At 43.1% G+C, this 24,560-nt stretch overlaps 1 protein-coding gene across 6 annotated transcripts in view; it reads left to right on the top strand.

Annotated features, from left to right (window-relative positions):
• grip2b (glutamate receptor interacting protein 2b) overlaps nucleotides 1–24,560 on the top strand; it is a 160,817-nt gene that overhangs the window by 41,177 nt on the left and 95,080 nt on the right. For 2 of the 6 annotated variants that reach the window (XM_047332704.1, XM_047332703.1), the window contains exon 1: nucleotides 15,355–15,884. The exons of 2 other annotated variants lie outside the window; for them this stretch is intronic. In XM_047332704.1, coding sequence (XP_047188660.1) covers nucleotides 15,713–15,884 — 172 coding nt within the window. In that variant the 5' untranslated portion in view covers nucleotides 15,355–15,712. Of the gene's footprint in view, nucleotides 1–15,354; nucleotides 15,885–24,560 lie in introns of those variants that run through there. 2 more of the 6 variants (XM_047332705.1, XM_035632353.2) reach the window with 1 other exon arrangement.

Genomic DNA, 24,560 nt, shown 5'->3' with positions numbered 1-24,560 from the left:
TCACAGAGTCATCACACGGATACTCACGTCTCCCAGGAAAGTCAAAGATAAAAAGTTAACAAGTTAATTTGATCATCTTTACACCTTTTTTTAAATACGCCACTACGTTGCCATTAAATATGACTTTTATGACTCGCTAATGAGCCACAATCTAATTTGCCACAGACGCAGCTCACTTCGGTTGTGTAACCGTACGAATACAAATGAGCTCGCTGCTCGTCTCCACACTTGTACGACAGAGTGAGCCGATGAGCGAGTAAACTATGCTTTTACTTAAAAGTTAGAATCCTCCGCTATAAACTCCCACTTTAACTTATGTGCTTGGTTTTGTTGCTTCACACTGTCAGAGCAGGAAGCAGATACCGGTACAAAGAACTTAAAGTCTCCCTCCACTGAAAAGGGTGTTTTTCTTCTGTTCCTGTCCTCTAACATGTTTGACATTGACTATATCGACTTGTATCTGGTGTTTTCACATTCCTCTCCTGGAAGAGACTTCTGTTTCACTTCTCTGCAATTTGAAATTCAAAAGAATCCTGTTCAAGCTAGATTTAATAATTCACTAATACAGAAAACCAATCACTGTCGAATATGTAAATGTGAGGCAAAAAAAATGGAAACTTCCAGTGCAGCAGAGGCAGCTAGCATCATGAGGACCGCAGGTGTGTCAGCAGACAGTTAGCGTTAGCATTAGAAGTTAGCATTCACGAGAGGACAGCAGGTGTGTCAGCAGACAGTTAGCGTTAGCATTAGCAGTTGGTGATGTTGTCTCTAACCATCTTGTTGATCACATTCTTCCACCGCCTTTGTTATTTGCATATCATGAATATTCATAGTGTCCGAATTCCTCAGTGAGGGAGAGAGAGTGGATAGTCAGAGGTAAACAATGTTAAACTATATGGCATAGCAGATGTTTTTTATATTCTTTGAAACGTGACTGGAGTTCTTTAAGATTGTGTATATTGTTCATATTGGAACCGTACCTTTATTTTCTAATATCTTTTTTTAAAAAACTGAATTGTTGAGCTTGATCTGCAGAAGCTTCGCTCTCTTAAAAGTTACAAGGAGCAACCTTTTTTTTCCTTTATTTTTCTGAGGAAATAAACTGGAGGGATTTTCTTTTTCCGTGACTTTTCTTCTTCGCCCCCGGGGCTGAAACTGAATCAAGCGGAGGAGCTTTATCGGCCGCTGCTCCATCCGAAGTCAGGAGGAACTTTTCAATCATTAGAATGTTGGTGTTTCATATTCCTGCAGTTTTGCCTTTTTCTTTCTATTACTGGAAGAATTCTAGGTTTTCAATCTGCTGTTCTTCTTCTTCTCACTCTCTCCTGCTCTCGACTTCACAAAGCAAGGAAAACTAAATATTTAGACTTTGAATACACGAAAATAAAAACGAAATAACCAAAGTAATTGAGAGGCTTCAACATGATGATGGAGGCAGCGGTGACTGCTTCATGTTCACATCACCAGTTCTACTTTTCTCAGTCGTTCACGTGACTCACTTCAATCGGTCATACGTGTTCCCACTATCTGGCAGGAAGCACATATTCCAATTCACAGCAGCACAACTGGCTGCAGTAATGACACGGGCTAATGGAGGAGAGAATGCTTCCTGTGCACTAAGAGCTTTTCTCCAGGTTAACGAGGTGTGTGTGTGTGTGTGTGTGCGTGTGTGTGTGTGTGTGTGTGTGTGTGTGTGTGTGCGTGTGTGTGTGTGCGTGTGTTACTTTATCAATGTTGTTAAAATACCTTTCTGTAAGTATTTGTGACGTCACGCACCACGAGATGCTTCACAGCGTTTCACCAGAGCCTGTTTTTTTGTCTGTGTCCCAATTCAACCGCCACTCTTGCTTCTAATTTAAATTAAATTTTCATAAAACAATTGTCTAAGCCCCATGTTCAGGCCAAATGGCTTCTGACAGATTCTCAGCCTGTTGATCTCATTGAGTTTCAGCCGAGGTCCACCCCGTGATGCCACTTCCTCCTCTTCCAGGCTCCCACGTCCCATTCAAGGATGAAACGCACGTTTCTCCCGAAGCCATTTGGAAAAATGTGTCCGTACGACTGAATGGGCCTCGTCAGCTGATCAGTAACCATGATGCTAATTTAGTCAAATAACTGAATCACGATGAGATTTCCCGAGGCATTGATATCTGCAACCACTGTAGAAGCACTGAGGCCATTCTTTTTGTCAGATTACGCACCACTGTGTGTGTGTGTGGTGTGTGTGTGTGTGTGTGTGTGTGTGTGTGTGTGTGTGTGTGTGTGTGAGTGTGAGTGTGTGTGTGTGTGTTAAGTAGCTCTGGTCCATTAGTGAAGCAGTGTGTTGGTCTCAGGTGGACGGAGCAGTGGTTGCCAGGCTTTTCATCAGACCCCGGGGAATACAGTTCTCTCTCTCTCTCCCTCTCTCCCTCTCTCCCTCTCTCCCTCCCATTCTCTCTCTCTCTCCATCTCTCCCTCCCATTCTCTCCCTCTCTCCCTCTCTGTCTCTCTCCCTCCCATTCTCTCTCTCTCTCCATCTCTCCCTCCCATTCTCTCCCTCTCTCCCTCTCTCCCTCCCATTCTCTCTCTCTCTCTCTCTCTCTCCATCTCTCCCTCCCATTCTCTCCCTCTCTCCCTCTCTGTCTCTCTCTCTCCCATTCTCTCTCTCTCTCCCTCTCTCCCTCTCTCCCTCCCATTCTCTCCCTCTCTCCCTCTCTGTCTCTCTCTCTCCCATTCTCTCTCTCTCTCTCCCTCTCTCTCTCTCTCTCCCTCTCTCTCTCCCTCTGTCTCTCTCTCTCTCTCTCTCTCTCTCTCCCTCTGTCTCTCTCTCTCTCTCTCTCTCTGTCTCTCTCTCTCTCTCTCTCTCTCTCCCTCTCTCTCTCTCTCTCTCTCTCTCTCTGTCTCTCTCTCTCTCTCTCTCTCTCTCTCCCTCTCTGTCTCTCTCTCCCTCTGTCTCTCTCTCTCTCTCACTCACTCTCTCTCTTTTCATATATTTTTTTTGTATGTGTCTATAAATATCAATTTCATAAGTCTCAGGAAATATTTTAAAATTCAATAAACCCCATTTGTAACCCTGTAAATTTTATGTGGTGGTTAGCCAGATCCCTGTTCATACAGTATCTAGTATTATAACTGACAAGACTTTATTTAATTACGCTTTTATGTTTCATATCTAATCCCCACTGGGGATAAGGTCACACACACACAAAGGCGCTGTGTGTGTGTGTGTGGGGGGGGGGGGTTTGTGCATGAAGAATGTACAGCAGGATTGTAGTCAGCTCCAAGTCCCGCTGTACATTTATTATTAGCTCTTGTGGTTCATCACCACAAGAGGGCGCCACGTTCACACCGTATGTCACGAGGGAGACTGATGTTGAGGCAGTGGAGGAGAGAGGGAAGAGGAGAGAGATGGAGGAGGAGAGAGTGAGGAGGAGAAAGGATGAGAAAGGATGAGAACAGAGGGAAGAGGAGAGGGATGGAGGAGGAGAGAGGAGAGAGGAAGGGAAGAATAGAGAGGAAGGAGGATGGAGAGAAGGAAGAGGAGAGAGAGAGAGACAGACAAAGATAAAGAAGAGATGAGGAGGGAAAGAAACAGAGAAGAATGAGAGGGGGATGATGTGCATGAAATGACTGAAAGAGAAAGAAAGACAGAGATTTGTCCGAGTTATTGTGAATAATTCCCTGTTTATTTGAATATTACTCTTTTATATATTCTACCTATTAATCACAACCTTTTCTAAACGACACACGCGCACGCATGCACGCGCGCACACACACACACCTTTGTGTGTATTAACTTTTCCTCCAAAACAACCATTTGTCATCTTTCCATTACACCACTGTTGACATGTCTCCTCCTCCTCCTCCTGGTTCCATTATTATTTCTTCACCTGTTTGTTTGTTTTTATTTCCTGTCCACTTCCTGTTCGTGTCCCTCGGGTGTTTGTACGTCGACACCAGACCTCCGTCTTCCTCAGGCGGTCACTCACTGAGCAGTGAGCTCACATCTTCTCTTCGTCCTGTTGCGTCAATGGACCTTGAATGTTTCTGTAAAGTATTAAAACTCTTAATGTGTAATTTGAATTGTAAAATGTGCCTTTAGCCCTGAAGCACAGAATCAACACTGTGTTGTTTTCGGAATGGAAATACGTTGTTCCTGGAGAATGAGCAGCTCCATTATGTATGAAAAGTAAGAAAATAAACTCTTATGGTCGACTGTTTATGACTAATCGCAGATTTAGGCAGCAGACGGACGAGTCAGTTTTCTGTTTGAGCTATAGAATACTTAGTTTTTCTTTTTTCTCTCATGTCTCAATGTGAAGTTGCAGCGCTCCAGCCGAAAGATGAAGAGTTTAGAATAACGTCAATAATCACATTTTTTGGATTACTTTCTTGGATCTCAATGTTTTACTATGATCACACAGGTGATCGGTGAAGTTCACAGATGAAATAATGTAATAGTATTTCACGTAATAGGACGGAGGGGAGAGAAGAGAGGGAAGAGGATGGAGGAAGGAGAAGAGAGGGAAGAGGATAGAGGGAAAAGAAGAGAGGGACCAGGAGAGAGGGAAGAAAAGAGAGGGAAGAGGATGGAGGAAGGAGAAGAGAGGGAAGAGGATAGAGGGAAAAGAAGAGAGGGACCAGGAGAGAGGGAAGAGAAGAGAGGGAAGAGGATGGAGGGAAGAAAAGAGAGGGAAGAGGATGGAGGAAGGAGAAGATAGGGAAGAGGATAGAGGGAAGAGAAGAGAGGGACCAGGAGAGAGGGAAGAGAATGGAGGGAAGAGAAGAGAGGGAAGAGGATGGGGGAAGAGGATTGAGGGAAGAGAAGAGAGGGACCAGGAGAGAGGGAAGAGGATGGAGGGAAGTGAAGAGAGGGACCAGGAGAGAGGGAAGAGGATGGAGAGAAGAGAGGGAAGAGGAGAGAGGGAAGAGGATGGGGGAAGAGGATGGAGGGAAGAGAAGAGAGGGAAGAGGAGAGAGGGACCAGGAGAGAGGGAAGAGGAAGGGGGAAGAGGATGGAGAGAAGAGAGGGAAGAGGAGAGAGGGACCAGGAGAGAGGGAAGAGGATGGGGGAAGAGGATGGAGGGAAGAGGAGAGAGGGACCAGGAGAGAGGGAAGAGGATGGGGGAAGAGCAGAGAGGTGGACTGACGTTAATCCCAAGACGACAGGAAGTGAAGCAATAACTCCGTAGTTATGTTTAATCATTGCACAGACCGATAAGTGGTGTGTGTGTGTGTGTGTGTGTGTGTGTGTGTGTGTGTGTGTGTGTGTGTGTGTGTGTGTGTGTGTGTGTGTGTGTGTGTGTGTGCCTGTCTGTCTGTCTGTCTGTCTGTCTGTCTCTGTGTACGCGTGTGTGTGTGTGTGTGTGTGTGTCTTGTGTGCGGGGTGGAGGCCCTCGAGGGGGAGATGAGAGCGAGTCAAGACCCGGTGTGTGATCATCATCGCCACGGGACGGCGAGGAAGAGCAGCACAGCCTATTAAGGGGATCGCCACAGGAGGGCGAGTCGATCACAGAGCCAACTGGGGTTTCCCTCAAAGAATGCAGGGAGTGAGTGAGATGCCAGAGACAGACAGGCAGATGACGGCGGGATAGAAAGATTAAAAGACGGGTTTGATTAACATGCAAACAGCAAAATCAGATCAATCTGTTTATCATAAATCTGCTGCGATATGGTTGTGTAAGAACAATATTGTGAAACGTAACCAGCCAGACAGATTTCGTACGACAACCTGACGCATTTCCGCGACACTTGTTGGCACAATGTTCTGAGAAAGAGGCCATAGATTTTGGAACAGATCCAGGAAAGTTTTTTTCCACTTTTTTTTCAACATTGTGAGAAAGACATTTTCTGTTGTTGTTGTTGACATTTTCATCTTATCCCCAGAAAAGGATGCATGGATCTTGATTTAAAAAAATCTGGTATATTTAGGGGAACAATTTTTACGAGTGTGGTGAATTTGGTGCCGTTCTAGTTTGTCCTGTGTTCTTTATTATAACTCACTGAATTCTCCCTTCACTGACAAAACTAAATGGAACCATAGCTAATCATTTTTAGTTTGACCTGCTCTTATTATTGCTATGACAGGTTTAAATAAAAATGTTTACATGAATATCCTCCTGTTGATGATTTCTGCTCAGTGAAATAATTGAAACTTGAATCATTTTGTTTTTATTACGAAGCCGCTCGTCCTCAGAGCCAGACGGACACAACAGAGCAGACTAGACCGCCATGTTTGCACCAAGTCACCCTGTCTGTCACTGACACACACACACACACACACACACACACACACACACACACACACACACACACACACACACACACACACACACACCACCGGTATACAGTACTTCACAAACAGATACAAATACACACACACACGTGCATGCATTCATACACACACACACACACTGTGCTTTCTCTCTGTCATGCACACACACACACACACAAACAAACACGTGCACCCACCCACCCATCCACCCCCCCCCCCCCACACACACACACACACACACACACACCCTTATCATTATATCCCTCCAACACACAAACAATTTCAGGCTGCTAAAAAAATGCCTTAACTCACATACACAAGGACACACACACACACACAAACATACACACAATCAAAGTCCTTAGGTCTTTGTGTTAATTAATTAGCCCAGATACAACCCAGCATGGAGTTAATTAGAAAGTCTGTCGCCTCCTCCAAGGCCAGCAGATATCACACACACACACACACACACACACACACACACACACACACACACACACACACACACACACACACACACACACACACACACACACACACACACACACAGAGGTGGTCTGGGGGAACGATGCAGGTAAACCCTTGCGTCGTGTCTGTTCGCCGACTCGTTGCAGATTAGCAGCAGAACTGTGGTAAATCGCGGTCTGGTTAAAGAAGTGATTTGCCAGTTGGACTTTTTAGTTCTGGTGTTTTGAATCTGTATTTTCCAGCTGTTGTTGCCGCCGTCACTCGTCTTAATCCCATAAATCAAACACTGTTTTTGTTTGTGGGCTGTTGTCGTATTAAAAAGCCCAATAAACTCAATTCATGGAACATCAACCAAACGTGAAAAAGCTGTTTCCAGAGGAAATGTGTTTTGTATTTCCCCGAGGTGTTAGACATCTTGTGTTTTTTAAAGGATCTTCTTCCTCTGAGGTTTTCGTCTTCACACATCGTCACAAAGACAAAAACCTCAAATCCTGAACCAGACCAGGTGAAACAGAATGACATCATTTTTTCGAGGATGTGTTTCCCCCGAGACCGACTCCTTTTCATTCCCCTACATATTAATTTCTCTCCCTCCCTCTTCTTTTTTTAATCCCTCGCTCCGCTGTAGACTTCACCGTCTCCCGCTGCGACAAATTGTCCTCAAAGTTCCTCCATCAAAACCGCGGGAAGAACCCGTTGGAATTTTCTGGAACACGGTCTGGTTTGTACGTCCTCCTCGGTGTGTGTGTGTGTGTGTGTGTGTGTGTGTGTGTGTGTGTGTGTGTGTGTGTGTGTGTGTGTGTGTGTGTGTGTGTGTGTGTGTGTGTGTGTGTGTGTGTGTGTGTGTGTGTGTGTGTGTGTGTGTGTGTGTGTGTGTGTGTGTGTGTGTGTGTGTGTGTGTGTAACCCAGAAGAATTAAGAGAAGCCGGTGTGGAGAGAAAGTGTTTGCTCTGCAGTTCTCAGCTATAATTTCTCCTCCTCCCCGTTCTCTCGCTCCCCCTCGCTCCACTTCTTTTCCTCCCTCGCTCCACCGTTCCTCTACTTTTTCATTTGCACCTTTCCCTCGCTGCTGTTCCTCTCCTTGTAAAACACGTGCATGTGACGAATCGTCTAATGTTTTATTTTCCCTGCGATGCAGTGCAGAGGTGGAGTCGCCGCGGCTCTGACGAAGTCTCTGTCACATTCCCTCCTGCAGCAGCGACGTCTTCCACGTCTGTATTTCCCCCTGGAGTCGGTGTGAAACTAGTTTCATTGAACCAATTTTTCAAACTTTGGAAAACTCACAGAAGACGCCCAAGGTCGGAACCTAATGTTCGCCCAAGGTCGGAACATGGGCGTTTTTACAGAACAGTGGGACAGACGGATTTTGGAAAACTAATATCAAATCAAATCTGCAGTAATGTAAACACGCAACCTGCCGCTGACTCTGCTGATTTTCTGGCACAGGCGATTCTCCGCAGTGAAGAGATCTGATTCTGTTATGCGCATTTTTGTGAGTAGAACTTTCCCCATGAAGCCGCACAAAACAATCTTTAATAGATTGTTCTGTAGATCAGCTGGTCTGACATAGGGCTGTCAAACCCTCCTCGGTAATCCCATTCATGTTTCATCCCTTATTATTTTTAATATTTGAATTACACTTGTTTTTGAATTACATATTTAAGATAATATTTTCTGAATGCTCGTTTTGACATCATGCCAGCAGTTCATCCGTCACCAAAGCCACATTATTAAACTTAATAATTTAATATTCAAATTATAATATTCCCAAAATGTCTTCCATCAGCCGCAGACTGAAAACAAACAAACTCCTTTATCCAGTGAAGAGACTTTTATCACTCGTACAAACAAGCCTCTTCAATTTAAAGACAATTATACCCCCAAAAAAAGGAAACAGCCGGAGGAGTCGCCCTCTGCTGGTCACTACAGAGAAGACAGGCTTCACACACTTCAGCATCAGCTTCATTTCACGGACTCCGGGTGACGTTGGTAACTGCGTTGTTCTCAAACTAGCGGAGGGAGATGATTTTGTTTCATTAGTGAAAAATATGTGAAACAAAACTATTCTTGTGAAATCGGTTTCATTGAACCATTATCTGAGAGGGGAGGTTCCTCCCGAAACAGATGTTGGTCCAGGTGTTGTTTCCGCTGAAAGTCTCAAAACCTCAACGAATAAAACCAACGTGTTTGAAAATGTTTGTAAAAAGGAATTGGCCTGTGCCTACCCCTGCATCACCCGTCCTTCAACAGTCACATCCACTGAGACAAGACCTCAACTTTGTTGTTGGACACTTATCAGAACAACAGATTGTTTTCTCTTTTTGTATCGCGTCTGAATCTGCCTCAGATAAAATAAGATTTTCCTTTTTAAAAACCTGCCAGACTGTCTCTCCGTCACTTCTCTTACACTACATAATATAATTCATCACATATCCAGAACGTTCCTACTTGACGAGACGACCGAAGGCTGCGAGCAGGAAAAGAAAAGCCGAGGACGGGGAGTGGGAGAGTTTGATGGACGAGACAAAAGAGCCTTGTTTTATTAATTATGTAACTAGGCCTTTGAGGAGATTAGGAAATTTATTACAGCATCACTTGCTGTTTTTCATTTTTTCTTCCAAAACAAATCAAAAAAGAGCCGTTTAGGAAATTCAACCTGTATTCACTCTGGACTACAGGATTACGTGCTCGGTGACATATTAATAATAGGGCTGCAACTAACGATTATTTTCATAATCGATTAATCTGTTGATTATTTTCTAGATTCAGTGATTAGTTGTTTGGTTCATAAAATTGGGAAAAAAATTAAATCTTGTTTCTTTAATCACTAGATGATATGTTGTTTTTTTCCACAAACCAAATATATTTAATTTACTGTCGCAGAGATATCAGAAAATATTCACGTGTAAGAAGCTGAAGTCAGAGAATTTTTGACTTTTTCCCCCATAAAAACTACTTGAACGGATTAATCAATTAGTCAAGTAATCGATTACTAATTGATTCGCTGTTGCAGCTCAAATTATAATTATTACCAGTTTTTTTTGTTTGTTTTGTAGAAAACTAGACATGGAATACTTTCTCTAGTTTTGAAATATTTGCACAAGAGTAAAGGAACATTTAAAGGTAATGTTAAAATACACTTTTACACGTTATGTTTGTAAGATGAGAAGATTAATGTCACACTCACGTCTTTATGATATGAAGCCGGTTAGCTTAGTTTAGCTTAGCATAACAAATGGAAAAAAGGTAAAATAGTCCGGCTCGCTGCAGAAGTGGTTAACTGTACATATTAAATATATATAAAACACGGTGTAATTAACGTTGTGGTTCTTCACTCTTGAACTAACTGGCTCCACTTTGCTACTTTGTGATTAATAAGCAACGGCTCCATAATAGCAGACATTGAGGAACTCCGTCGTGACTGGACTGTGATTAATTACCCGAGAGCTTCCATTCATTTGAAAAAAGAAAAGGGAACATGTCGCCTTTGAACACAACTCAGCCGAAGGATTATGTTGCCGCCACGACGTACCGGGCGAAAGCGGTTTAGCGCGAATGTAATTCCTCGGCGACGCCGTTGCCAGGTCGTCGAGGCTGGAAATAGCTTTTGTTGGAAACATTTGCAAGTGGCTGATTCAAAGCCGTGACACAATCCCAAATTTGCTGCCTGCAAATACTGTACATGTGCAAACAGATCCTGGAACATGAGTCTTCACAGACGACCAACTACAGACCAACGGCGGTTCTGGTTCCACATGGATCACCATCATCGCCGTCGTCCCGCAAAGCTAACGGGCGTTAGCAGCATCGGTCGGCGGGTTTTGGGTGTTTGATATTTTCTCTGTTGTGAAATAAAAACGCGATCCCCTTCTCCCTTCTTGGTGTTTGGTTTTTTAGTATTTCATTATTTCTGTAAATGGTTCTGAGGATTAACAGAATCTGCTGCTCAGCACTTTCGTCAGTAGCTTCTGCTTCTCCTTTTAAAATACGAGAGAAACTGCTGCTTCTTAGACTTTTGCATCGTGGATACTGACGAGCTCTTTATATTATATATTCTAATCTGAGGTTTCTCTCAGTTGGCATCGCTAATTCGCCATCGTTCTCACTCACTCGGCCGGACGACCCGTCGATGTGTGAAACAGTTTGAGTCTGAATGGGAAAAAAAGTTTGGAGTGAATTTGGAGCCGAGTGGAACCAGAAGTGGGTCACGGAGCTCGTTTCTCGTGGTCCTGCCAACGCGACACCGTGAGCCCTGGTTCCCTGGGTGTCGCGCCCGAGTGCATAGGTAAAATATGCAGAGAGAAATATGACACGTCGGGTTTCAAAGCTGTAACCAGAAGGCGCCCCGCGGAGGTGGGACGAGTTCCACAAACACCAATATGCTTTTGAATGTTTCCCTTATATTTGCTTTTCATGCAGTGGCAGTTCAAAGAAACACACGGTTTGGAAAACGTGTTTTAAGAAATAAAATTGGGGAGCTGCTTTCAAAAGACTCAGTGGGAGAGACGTTCTGTTTAGAGAGCGCCGCCTTAACATGTCACCGTTTGAGTTTTGTATGATTTTTTACATTTTTTGTTAGATTGTTGTTGTTGTTTAATAAGAGTCCCAAAAACTGTGATCCTGACTTTTATGAATCTCTGCTTCAATGGACACACGATGTCTCTGTGTCCGTGTTAAGTCTGTTTCTCTCTGAGCGTCTGTGTATCTGTATCACTGATAATGTGATAATGTGATAATTACAGGAAACTACAGGCAACATTATCTATGTTTTGTAGAAACGGCCTCTTTTTGGTTTTACAGTTCATGACGCAACTAGTGCTGCAACTGACGATTATTATTTTCATAATTGATTAATCTCTTGATTATTTTCTCGATTAATCGATTAGTTGTTTGGTTCGTAAAATGTCGATCGTGTTTCCCAAAACCTCAAGATGATGTTTTGTTTTGTCCACACACCAAAGAACATATTCATATTGAAAAAGCTGAAATCAGAGCATTTTGATTTTTAAAAAAATAAAAACTACTTGAACCGATTAATCAATTATCAAAATAGATGGCGATTAATTTACTAGTCGATCACTAAGCGATTAATCGGTTAACTGTTGCAGTTCATGACACAACCTACTGAAGTGTCCTGTTCACATTTGGAACATTCATGACAAAAATCAGTATTGAAACACTTTTTCCTCTTTCATTTTGATTTCCATGTCCTCCAGGGACTTACAAGTGTGTGTGTGTGTGTGTGTGTGTGTGTGTGTGTGTGTGTGTGTGTGTGTGTGTGTGTGTGCAAAGTTTGAGCTATTCGAATTTGATCAGATGTGATTAATTCACACCCCCACTTTGTGAGACTGTTTCATAACCGGTTCATGTAGAGTACCAGTGATACACACTCACAGACACACAAACAAACTGTGTATAAATATATATCTTGTTATTAAAATGTGAAAACACTCCTGGCATCACAACATCATCCCTTTAAACCCTCTTAGTAAATTAATGAAAGACGAGCCAAGTTTGTAGCGTGTGTGTGTGTGGGTGTGTCGGTGTGTGTGTGTCGGTTTGTGTCGGTGTGTGTGTGTCGGTGTGTGTGTGTCGTGTGTGTGTGGTGGATTTTGTCTCCTTGTGAGGATCAACTTGAATATGTAAATTAATGTGTTGATTATTCATTGTAGTGACTCATTAATTGAGGATAGAATCACAGACATTTCGTTTCTCTCTCTGTTAACGTCACTTGTAGGAAAACCGGTATCCGGTTCCAGTCAGGTACCGGTTCCTCTACCGGGGCCGATCACAACGCAGACTCCGGTGCCGGAGCTGCACAGTGAAATAGTTGCGACATAAACATCACCGCACGTGCCTAGTTAACATTTCAGCTACACTCTGGTGGCAACTCTCTTTCTACATGGCTCTGGTTAGCACGTAGCATTAGCTAACGTTAGCTAGTAGCTACTCCAACATGAGTCAACAAGACAACAAAAAGGCAGACGACCAACCAGTGACTACAGGAAAATAGAAAATCTCAATTGTGTATTTAACAAGGTTTTTTAATTAGTTTTTATTTCATGAAAATCTAAATGATTACCTTTCGCAAAGGAATGATCATTAAAAAAATACTTTTCTGGATTGTACCCAAGGTTCACTTGTCAGATCTGAGGTGGAATTTTATTGTATATACAGTTATGAAGAAAATTTGAAGTAAAGGACCTCAACTATAAACTGTGTTTTAGAAAACAAATGCTGTGTTATATATGTAATACAGCATTTCTTACCAAAATTCAGCCATTAAACCTGCGTCTGTCACATGACCGTCGTCTTTCACGACTCACCTGTACAGAGGTGAATCCAGTGAGAACATCTCCATCAATATATTCACTCACATCATCAGTTTCAAAATGAACAACTGAGCAAGTGCATGAGATCCAGAATGAATTTTCTTGGTGCTGTAGTTTCATTCGCCCCTAATGCACTGCTGCTGTCACCAGGAAGAAACAACTGGTTTTAGTCGCTGGAATCCGCTGACGACTCCAGATATTCTGACTGGAGTCTATTTCTATTTCTGTCTGTGTGACTCCTGCAGAGTCTTTAATACTTTGAAAGTTGTTCTTCTCTGAGCTGAGGACAGTTTCGCTCACTGCTCAGGACCTCTGACCTCCTTTTTCAGCTCACTCACTTTTAAGCTTCACTTTCTACAGCCCTGAAAGTTGAGAAGTTGTCAGGCGAGAGTGTGGACGAATATTGTCCAACTCAAACCAAACAACAACTCGTCTCTGTTGAGATCGATCAATCTAGTTTCTGTACCTGCAGTAACTGCGTTCGGAGTGTTCCCACGATTGCGTCCGAACATTCTCTGCCAATGACTCAGCAGAATTCAAGCAGCATCAAACAGTCGTTATCCTGCAGGCGGGAGAAGAAGGTCACTTTGAAAACGACTGCAGCGGCAACAGGCGATCATGAATGTTTGTGTGAGATTCATCAGTTTCATTTTCTATACTTGTTGAACCTGAGTTTTCAGACTTGTCTGCAAAATTGCGCCCGGACGTTCTCCGAAGTTTGACGTTCTAATTCCGAGATTATCAAACGCGTTCACAGCAGCAGGAAAATCTCTGGAACGTTCCGCGGCGTCTTTGTAGAACATGCCGGAGGCAGAGACATGACGATAATCCCGCCGCTGAAAGTCATCGACACGACCACTCGCTCGCTGTGAACGAAGTGGCAACCCATCGTGACCTCACCCGTTGGTTTGTGAGCTGCCTTCCGGAGGTCGTCCTGCAGTGTTGTCCAGGGGGCTGGTAGGAAGAACTCCGGGGAGGAACATTTGAAGTAACTCGTGTGGCGTGGCGTCGCGAAAAGCCAGTTAGCGCTGAGATCCTCCCTCCGTCACTGTGGTCAGACGTTCTGACGTCGTCTCAGAAATGGAGGATACAGCACTTGTATCTGTGTGGGCAGCCCGAGCTTGTTGACACGAGTTGCTAGTTGTATCGTGACCGGGTGAATAAGGAGAGGACTTGACAGGAAGTGAGCAAGGGAAGTTGGACGCTAGCTTTAGCCCCAGTTAGCACAACCTGCGTTGTCTTGCTTTCCTATTGGCATTCCTGTCTGACTCTTTACATTCATCACTTCATGTTTCTGTTTCTGTTCAGAGGTTCGTCAGAGAAAGTGGAAGGAAGAACGGGCGAATAAATTCGCAGGTTACGCTCGCGGTTAGACGTCTGTTTTGGCCTGAATTAGGCAGGTAGTTGTGATGGTTAAGTTTAGGGTTGATTTCCAGTCTCCCACAGGGGTGATTAAACAAGTTTCTTTATGTGGGTGTTGTTTTGTAGAGATCCTCCTCCAGAAGACAGGATGAGCTCATTATGGAGAGACACGGAATGGAGATTAAGGAGCAGATGAGAACGGGCAGAAGGGAGAGAGATGGAAGGAAGATGGACAGAGAGGAGGAGGATGGAGGCGTTGAGAGAGAGAGAGAGAGAGAGAGAGAAGGAGGGTTGGATGAGACGTAGGTGTTCAGGGAGGTGAAGGAGGGAATAGATTGCATTAGGGTCAAGGAGACAGGTGGAGAGGGAGGGATGACGGATGGAAGATTGAATCAAAGAAGGAAGTGTTGAAGAAGGGTGATATCAAAGGACCCGGATAGATAGAATGAAATATGAAGGATGCAATACGGAGAGAAAGAGGAGGGAAGGAAGGAGGAGGAGAGGAAGGATGACATGTAGGAGGGCAGGAGGAGGAGGAGACACGGATTGATTTAAAGTCATTAAAGTTGAAGGAGCTGCAGTGGGGAGAGACAAACAATGTGTGTGTGTCTGTTCTAGTGACACAATGACATGTGTGTGTGTGTGTGTGTGTGTGTGTGCGTGTGTGTGTGTGTGTGCGCGTGTGTGTGTGTGTGTGTGTGTGTGTGTGCGCGTGTGCGTGTTTGTGTGCGTGTGTGTGTGTGTCGGAGATAATGAAGCGTACCACTGCAGAGAGCATCACGCATCTTAAAAAAACCAAACTGTTGCCTTTTCTCTGGAAGCACCGGGCTGAGAGTTTTGAAGGCTGGATGTGGGGGAGGTGGGCTGGGGTACAAACACACACACACACCCAGAGAGAGAGAGAGAGAGGGAGGGGGGATCGAGCAAGAGAGGAGGGGGAGAGTAAGTGCGCTGCCTCTCCCTCTCCTCAGTTTTCCCTCGGTGTCTCACTTCGCTTCGTTCGTTGGATTTTCCTTGAACTAAGGACGAGGGAGGAAACAGAAAAGAGGGAAGAAGAAAGATAACGACTCACCTGTGCGCGACTAAACCCTATCGCTTTAGTGCTGCATCGGGCAGAGGTGCAGAAGAAGACCAGACCAACGAGAGGAGGAGGAAGAGGAGGGGAAAGCAAGACGAGAGCAGAGAGAGAGGAAAAGTGCAGAGCGACGAAAGTTCGCACACAAAGACGTGGAAAAGGAGAAGAAGAAGAGACAGACGGTCCAGGTGCAGCCCCTCAGGTGAACCTCGTCGAGTCGGGATGGACAAAGTGGAACGAGTGATGAAGATGGTGAAGAGGATGTCACCGAGGAAGAAGAGGAGAGAGGGGGGAGGAGGAGGGAGAGGAGGAGGAGGAGGAGGAGGACCAGGGGAGCTGGAGAGCCCGGACACCCTGTGTGACGAACTGTGCCGCTTCAGCCTCTGCATCGGTGGTGAGTGTGTGTGTGTGTGTGTGTGTGTGTGTGTGTGTGTGTGTGTGTTTACAGGAAACACACTCATTGTCTTAAGATAAAGTGAATAGAGATAATATTGAAATCTCTGTGTATATGTTCATGTTTTACTTTGAAGGCGTGTCCGTGTGTACAAACCTGTTTGGTGTGTTATCGTGTGTTTACGACATGTAGGAATAAGCTGCCGAAACTTGTGAGTGACAGATATTTGTGAATGTTGATCCGAGTTTAATGTATCAATTCAGTACGCCCGTCAAATCACTTTTGGTTTCGTCAGACAAGAGAATCACATTCAGTCGTCTAGGTCACATGACTGAGACGAATGTTTAGTTCACTCGTTATGTCGTTGCTGTTTCTCATATTGTAGTTTACTGAAGAGATGATTGGATTTCGCTCACTGAAGTGACCTGGTGTGATTCAGCCAACAGACTTGTCAATCAAGTTAAACACACGCCCCCAAAATGTCTTGTCTGTACAGAGTCAAAGGTCCCTTTAACTTTGCACATTGCAAATGTTTGTCCATGTCATAATCTTACCCAGGACACCAAGATGGACATATAGTCACCAGGTCCGTAAAGTGAAGCTAATGCTGAAGTGTCTGTAGCCTGTGTTCTCCTGAATCTCCAGCAGAGGGCGACTCCACTGGTTGTTTCCGTAGAAGTCTTATGAGAAAACCTTTTCCTGAGGAGTGTATGTGTCAATCTCTAGTTTCGAGTCTTCTTCAATACGTGATGTTCATTTTGTAAATACTCGTCTCATTTAGATTTGTCGCCTGGGATATGGCCTGATTGACAGTTGATGCGTTCAATGGTGGACGAGCTCTCAGTCAGACCACACCCCCAATTCCAGTGTGTGTTTGTGCCAGTTTGTGTCTGTTCCAGTTTGTGTCTGTTCCAGTGTGTGTTTGTTCCAGTGTGTTTGTTCCAGTGTGTTTGTTCCAGTGTGTTCGTTCCAGTGTGTGTTTGTTCCAGTGTGTTCGTTCCAGTGTGTTTGTTCCAGTGTGTTCGTTCCAGTGTGTGTTTGTTCCAGTGTGTTTGTTCCAGTGTGTGTCTGTTCCAGTGTGTGTTTGTTCCAGTGTGTTCATTCCAGTGTGTGTTTGTTCCAGTGTGTTTGTTCCAGTGTGTGTTTGTTCCAGTGTGTTCGTTCCAGTGTGTGTTTGTTCCAGTGTGTTCGTTCCAGTGTGTGTTTGTTCCAGTGTGTTTGTTCCAGTGTGTTCGTTCCAGTGTGTGTTTGTTCCAGTGTGTTTGTTCCAGTGTGTGTCTGTTCCAGTGTGTGTTTGTTCCAGTGTGTTTGTTCCAGTGTGTTCATTCCAGTGTGTGTTTGTTCCAGTGTGTTTGTTCCAGTGTGTGTTTGTTCCAGTGTGTTTGTTCCGGTGTGTTCGTTCCAGTGTGTGTTTGTTCCTGTGTGTTTGTTCCAGTGTGTTTGTTCCAGTGTGTATTCGTTCCAGTGTGTGTTCTTTCCAGTGTGAGTTATTTCCAGTATGTGTTCTTTCCGGTGTGTGTTTGTTCCAGTGTGTTGTTGTGTTGCTTCTCATTTGACTTCATCAGTGCAACATTGTAATTATCTCTGAGCTGAGTTTGTTTTGATACTATAGTTTGTTGTATACCTCATGTTCTTCAAAGACTCCGGGAGGCTTTTCAGAGAGAGTTAGAGTTTTTGTGAGATTAAATTTTTTTTAAACTTCCTTTGATCGGACACAAACATGGAGAGAGAGTGAGAGAGGGCGAGCGTGAGCATATATGGACGTGAACAGTAATAAATGCACGTGTGTGAGTGTTATTTTTCTCTCCCCCTCCCATATATATATATATATATATATATATATTTATATATATATTTATATATATATTTATATATATATATATTTATATCCTTTCATCAAACAATCTTTCTAATCACTCAGCAGAAACGGCAGCAGCGAGACTTCAAACAGCATCAAACAAGCGTTATGCAGCGAGCGGAGGGAGAAGGTCACTCTGAAAACACAGAGAGGAACACGAGCGTATCAAACTGAGCCGACAATACACAGTTTTATTTATTTTTTTATTCACATAACTTATTAACGACATTTGTTGGCGGCTTTTATCTCGTGCATCTCGCGGCGCCGGGAGATCGTGAATGTTCAGTGTGTGAAGGCAGAAGATTCCTGTGTGTTGTTCTACAGTCAAGTGAATCTTCTTACCTGTGATTTATTTGAGGCGATCTCACCTGGAGTCTGCAGTTAAAAAATTGATTCTTTTTTTAGTTTCAGTTTTGCTTCGTTCCTTATTCCATTCGGGTAAAACTTTGGTCTAATATTTTTGTGCAGCCGTTTAACCATCGTGCGGGTTTTAATAATAAGATTGGCAATTTGACTTGGCGACAATTAGAGCGGAGACCCGGATCATTCAGTGGAGCGTGAAAAGATGAAAAGACTTAAGGGCGAAGAGAAAACTGTTGTTTTTTCCAATTTGCTTTTCTGATAGGAGGCAAAATTGGGCTCCAATAATATATGATTTTAGTTTCCACATTTTCTAAAAATGTTTCTGGGAATAAATAGTTTTTTGTTTTTACTCCACATAAACTTCAGTCATTTTGTAACAGTTCTGTAAGATAACGTTCATACTTATAGGTTTTCGGTTTAGATTTTTTTCACAAGTGTGAGTGTTTATGACAAGATATATCTGAAATTTGGTGATTATTGATCGCTGCTTAAGTCATATTAAGCCTTTTCCTTATAATGGAGTTCTATGGAGAGGAAAACACTTAATGTAAGATAACATTCATAATTATAGAAATATGAGTTAGATTTTTTCACAGGTGTCAGTGTTTTGTTTTTTCTTGACTCCACATGAACTGCACCACACTTTGACTGGAACCAACCTCAGCCCACCTTGTTCAGATCGACTCAGGTGCAGATTCTACTTCATGTCTGTATCGTCACAGCCTGTTTTTATTAGAGCCCGACCGATATGGGTTTTTGGGGGCCGATATCGATATGAGCGAGTACAAGGCCGATATTTTTTTAATTTGTCAATGACTCCTCAAATGTCCTTATGACGACAAACCTTTATGACAAAGAAATGTAAATGAGGCTTTAAATTTTTAGTTAAACCATAAACTTTATTATAAATAACTACAAATGAAAAGTAAACACAAATACAACCAAATATATAGAACTTAAATCCAGAAAATAAACATAATTTGGTTTACGTTAAATTTAATCTGCACTGTTTATTCTCTACAACAAAAGATTTCATATCGGAGAACATACGCACTGATACCGATGTGTCTGTGAATGACTCATACTGGCCGATATATATCGACGCTCTAGTTTTTATAGCATAAAATAACTAATCAAAACCAAACGCATCAGACACATGGACACTGGAACATACATCAGTATGAAAAGATCTACCTGAAATGACAGAAACCATCTTTGGAAACATGTATTTCCTAGTTTGGTTCATCCACTAACATGGAGGAGGCGGGGGTTTCTGACCTATACTGCCGCCAGCCACCAGGGGGCGATCCAGATGATTTGACTTCACTTTTGGGAGCCGCCATGTCGTCCATCTTTATTTACAGTGTATGGTCCCATACTTAGTTTTGGAAAAAGCCTTTATCATGATTTTCTTTGATGATTAGTTCCTGCAGCAGAAATAAGAACATTCAGATTTCTTATACTTTCACTGGATATTTTCAGCATCATTTCTGCCTGTAGTTTCAGAGGCTCCGCTACTAAGACAACAGCTGAAGAGGTGAATGTTTAATACCTAGAATTCAGCCTGTCGCTGCAATAAAAATAAAATCCTCTCTGGTTCATATCAGCAGAAACCACACACAGGTCTCGACAGCGTCCTCGTCAGCGGCAGGTCTCCCAACAACCAAGAGCAGGAAGTGACAGATGGAGCGAGGAGCAATTTGCCTGTTTGTCTCTGAACAATGGACGCGTGTCAGGTGTGGAGGGAAAACACTCGGCATTATGGGAGGCTGGAAATAAAAAAACATTAACCTTTGCTTTGAGACCATCACATCAGTCTCCAAACATGAGGTTCTCCTTTGCCAAAATGGCTCCGTGCCACAAGTTACATTGTGCTACATGTGAACGAGCAACAAGGGCTGAGCCCTGCAGCAAGAATTCAGATTCACCGCAGGGATCATTTGCTGGAAAGCCAGACGTTAGTACAGGTACAGACAGGAAGCTGTGCACACAGCCGACGTGCTGACGGCCTGAGCTGTGTGTCCGTCACTCTCAGCAATTCAGAGTCTGAAATCTAAATATTGAAGTGTACTTTGGGTTATTACTTGAAAAGTCATAGCTTGCTTTGGAAAGTGACTGAAATTCGCAATGGTGTAATACTTGGCCAAGATTTCAGTCCATGTCATTCGCCTCCGATCAGACGAGTTCTGGGATGATTAGTCTGCGTACGTTGGTACAGTAACGCGTTTCGGAAATCCAAAATGAGCCGAGACTTACACGTGTTTGAGTTATTCTACGAGCCGCTGATGAATCGAACCCTTTCAGATTTTGGTTTGTGTTTTTTTTTTGCGGAACCCAAAAAGCTGTTGGACCTCTGCTTCGATTCTGCGACCGCCCGGATTATTTAGCACGAATCTGCATCTTGTAATTGGGCCTCGTGCTCCGAGAGGATGAGTTCCACTGTGAAACTCCAGGTTCTGCAGCGACTGTTCTCATCAGACGCCTGAACCCGACTCCGGGAGTCAAACCTTCACCGTAACAGGAGATGTACAGAAATAAAAATAACCGCAGCAAATCAAACACAGCAGATATAGAGAGAATAAAATATGGAGGCTCCCATGTTTGCCTGTTTTTTTCTCTGTTGACACCAACCAGCCAATCTTCAGACTTCCATCAGTCCTTGTTTACTTTCAGAAAAAAAAAAAAAAAATTCTCTTTCGTCCCGACCAAACTTTTTAGTTTCAGAGTTTTTCCTTCAACCAAACTTCAGTCATTTTCTAACAGTTTTGTAAGATAACGCTCATACTTATAGGGTTTCGGTTTGATTTTTTCACAGGTAAGTGTTTATGACGAAGCATTTCTGAGAGAAATTTGGTGATAATTGATCGCTGCTTAGTACGTTCAGCCTTTTCCTAACATTGGAGTTCTATTGGGAAAACACAATGTAAGGTCCATAATTATAGGAGTTCAGGTTTGATGTTTTCACAGATGTATTCATGACGAAGCATATCTGTGATTATCGATCGCGGCTTCATCACGTTCCGTGACGTTAAGCGTCCAGTTTTAGACGCAGCTCTCCTTCATGTTAATTGCATGTTTTTATGTTGTTGTTTATGTGTATTGATGTGTAAAAGCATTTCTCTCCCATATGGGCTGTAGCGTGTAATATGGAAGTGACAAGGGAAGAAATCTGATCTCAGAGCTGAAACCTTCTCTGTGATGAAGCGATTGGTCTGGAAACCTGACGATATTGGCATTATATATATATATATATATATATAATTTAACTAATGAGGAATATCATATACAGCACCAATATAGCATGAAATTATAATGCCGAGAAGCTGCAACGTCTGTGTTACTCGTCTTTTACTGGGTTTATTTTTAGATTTATTTTTCTTTCTTTTTTCTTTTTTTGGAGTGACCCAGTTTTGCCTCAGGGATCAACACGGCTCGTCGTATCTTCCCTACGTATCTCCTTCTCATTGGCCACATCTGAAAAAACCAGACCGATATCAGTGTCATCACATTCATGTGATCACTCACAATCTGCTCTGACGGGTTATTAAGACACCGACAACCTCATTACCGCAGCGTGTTGATTCATGAGTCTGCAGACAGTTCATCTTAAAATGATAACTGTGGAAATCTTATTCTTTTTGTCTCTTTGACGTCACCATTTTTGTAATTTTCTGGCGCCATCTGGTGGTTAAGTTGCACATGGCAACCAACCGAGCGACCGACAGGGGACACTTTATGGCGGCACACCGCTGATTCCATTTCCTGTTTCAGGCAGCGTCTGAAAATTCAACGTGAACGCGACGTGTTCTGAACCGTTTAGTTCAACAACCGTATTCAACACGATGTAGAAACATGGAGACTCACACAGAGGTCGGTCCACCTCATGGAACTATATTTAACTCATATGAACACATAGTTATGGACACTATATTCAATATATGTTAATAAGTTATTCTTAATATTGACACAGTGTAGCTTTAACCTAAAGTCTGATTCTACGGAGGCCTTAAGGGGACAAAATTTGGCCAAGAAACTTCGTTCCTCACTTTGTGTCACAGTGTGTGTTCTTGAGTTCTTCAGAGTCTCTCAGATCAAATGGATTTGAATCTTTGTACTTTCCAAAACTCTTCCTTTGCTTAACTGTCTGAGCTCAGAAGACGAACTGTCAGTGGAAGCACAACAGGGAATTTCAAATAGATGAAAAAACGACGGGTCTTAAGCATGTTTTAGTGAGTGAAAGTGTCCACGTGTCCAGTACATGAACGCGTCGGTCGGTTTGATGACGGACCGTCACTCCAGAGGTTCCTCTAACATCCACACCAGGTGTTTGATGTGGATGAGATCGACGTCTGAGGTGTTTTTGAATTATGAAAATCCTTCTCTGTATTCAGCCCCCGGCTCTCAGGTGTGTGTGTGTGTGTGTGTGTGTGTGTGTGTGTGTGTGTGTGTGTGTGTGTGTGTGTGTGTGTGTGTGTGTGTGTGTGTGTGTGTGTGTGTGTGTGTGTGTGTGTGTGTGTGTGTGTGTGTGTGTGTGTGTGTGTGTGTGTGAGTTCATGAGACATAATTTTGCAGCTAAATTTAGGTGTTAAATCCCCCTTTCTTGTGCCCTCTCATCTCTCCACCCCCACTCCTCTTCATCCCACTCCTCTTCATCCCACTCCTTCTCTCTCTCTCTCTCTCTCTCTCTCTCTCTCTCTCTCTCTCTCTCTCTCCTTCTCTCTCTCACTCTCTCTCTCTCTCTGGGTGAAGTCGACAGTGGAGTGGGTGGATGTTTCGTTTCTTCCTCTCTCCTCCTCCTCCTCCTCCTTCAGCACTGGAGCTTTTTAACCTGCCACTCGTGCAAGTTTTTATTTTTTTGGTCAAAGTGGGTTGAGCAAAACATTTTAATGTGTTGAAACTGAAAAGATTAGTAAAGCGTCTGTTTCATTGAAAACACAGTGATTAAGAAACTGATTATCGGTTTCACGTGGGACACGAGCAACGGTTCCTCGTCCTAACATGGAATATTAACATTAATATTAATTAAATATGTTGAATATTCAATTAAAACTAGAGCTCAACCAATATGGATTTTTGGGGGCTGCAAATGCCGATATCAATATTAGGCAGTTCACAATTTCTTATACCAATACATCAGCCGATAAATACAGTAAATATGTATATTTATATACATATATAAATATTTATCTGCTAATGATTCCTAAGATGTCATTATCAAACCTTTATGACAAAGAAATGTAACTGAGGCTTGATATTTTTAGTTATACCATAAACGTTATCATAAATAACTAGAAATAAAAATAAAACACATATTCATCCAAACGTATAGAACTATAAGAATTGCAAAAATGAACATCACTCATTTCACGTAAAATGTAAACATAAATGCATTAAAACATACATCTTTTTGCATTGTTAATTCTTTACATAAAAGGTTTCATAGCAGTAAACATAAGCGCTGATACCGATACCGACTCATATGGGCCGATATGTCTGTCGGACTCTAATAAAAACATTCGGCCAGATTCAGGAAGAAGCTCAATGTCCAATAGGACGCGACCAGACACTGGAGAATGAATTCTCCACATGATTCTATGTCATTTGCCGCAGTGGCTTTAGATGGAACCGTCAGTTTCATGAAGTCTGATCCTTCGGTGGCTCGTCACTTGTCTGGACGGCCACTCGACGCTGTGCAGGTCGTGACGATGGATGACTGCCGGCAGCTCGATGGGAGAAAAAGAGCAGCTGCTGTCTTTATATAACAAGTCCGGTCGACTCGGCGGTCTCCGACAACAAAATGGGCAATTTCCTCTCTGAAGTGTGCGGGTCGGGAGCTCCGGTGTCTGGCGGATGGAACCAGGAGCACCAGAGACTCTAACAGCTGATCACTACCTGGAGCGTTCAGGGGCCGAGTCCGCTGCCTGCAATTCAAACCCAAGTGCTTCAGTCTCACATCATTTATGGAAAACACATTATTTTGTTGTTGCACAGTTTTGGCTGATAAAAGATTTCCTGAATGGAAAATGACTTCTGGCTGCTAACGAGCTGGAAACTCAGTTTGGTGTTCAAGAGCATTTTATTCCAGAAATTTTCCGGAGGGGCTGAGATGTGACAACGCACATGACAACAACAACAACAACAACAAAGCTGTTTCCATCTCTCATTTGGCACATCAATTCTTTTTTGCAAAAAAAAGCAAAAAACACCTCAAGCGAACGTATAAACCCTTTTGAGAATTAGATGAAGTTTTTTTTTTTTTAATTTCGCCGTTTCCATCAACTTTTTCTAAAGTGACCCCATAAAATAGGTTGATGGAATCATATTGCTTATCACCTCATCTGTCAGCTTCCATCTCTCCACAACCTGTGGGTCGTCCCTTTGTTTGAGCTTCGGCGTCCTGTCACCTGGGATGATTGACGGGTTGATTTGAACATTAACATAAATATTAATCGGAT

The sequence above is a fragment of the Scophthalmus maximus genome, chromosome 6 (assembly GCF_022379125.1).
Source record: "Scophthalmus maximus strain ysfricsl-2021 chromosome 6, ASM2237912v1, whole genome shotgun sequence".
In the NCBI taxonomy this organism is placed as follows: domain Eukaryota; kingdom Metazoa; phylum Chordata; class Actinopteri; order Pleuronectiformes; family Scophthalmidae; genus Scophthalmus; species Scophthalmus maximus.
Note: the sequence above shows the minus strand (reverse complement) of the source record. Positions and strands in the feature narration are given on the sequence as shown.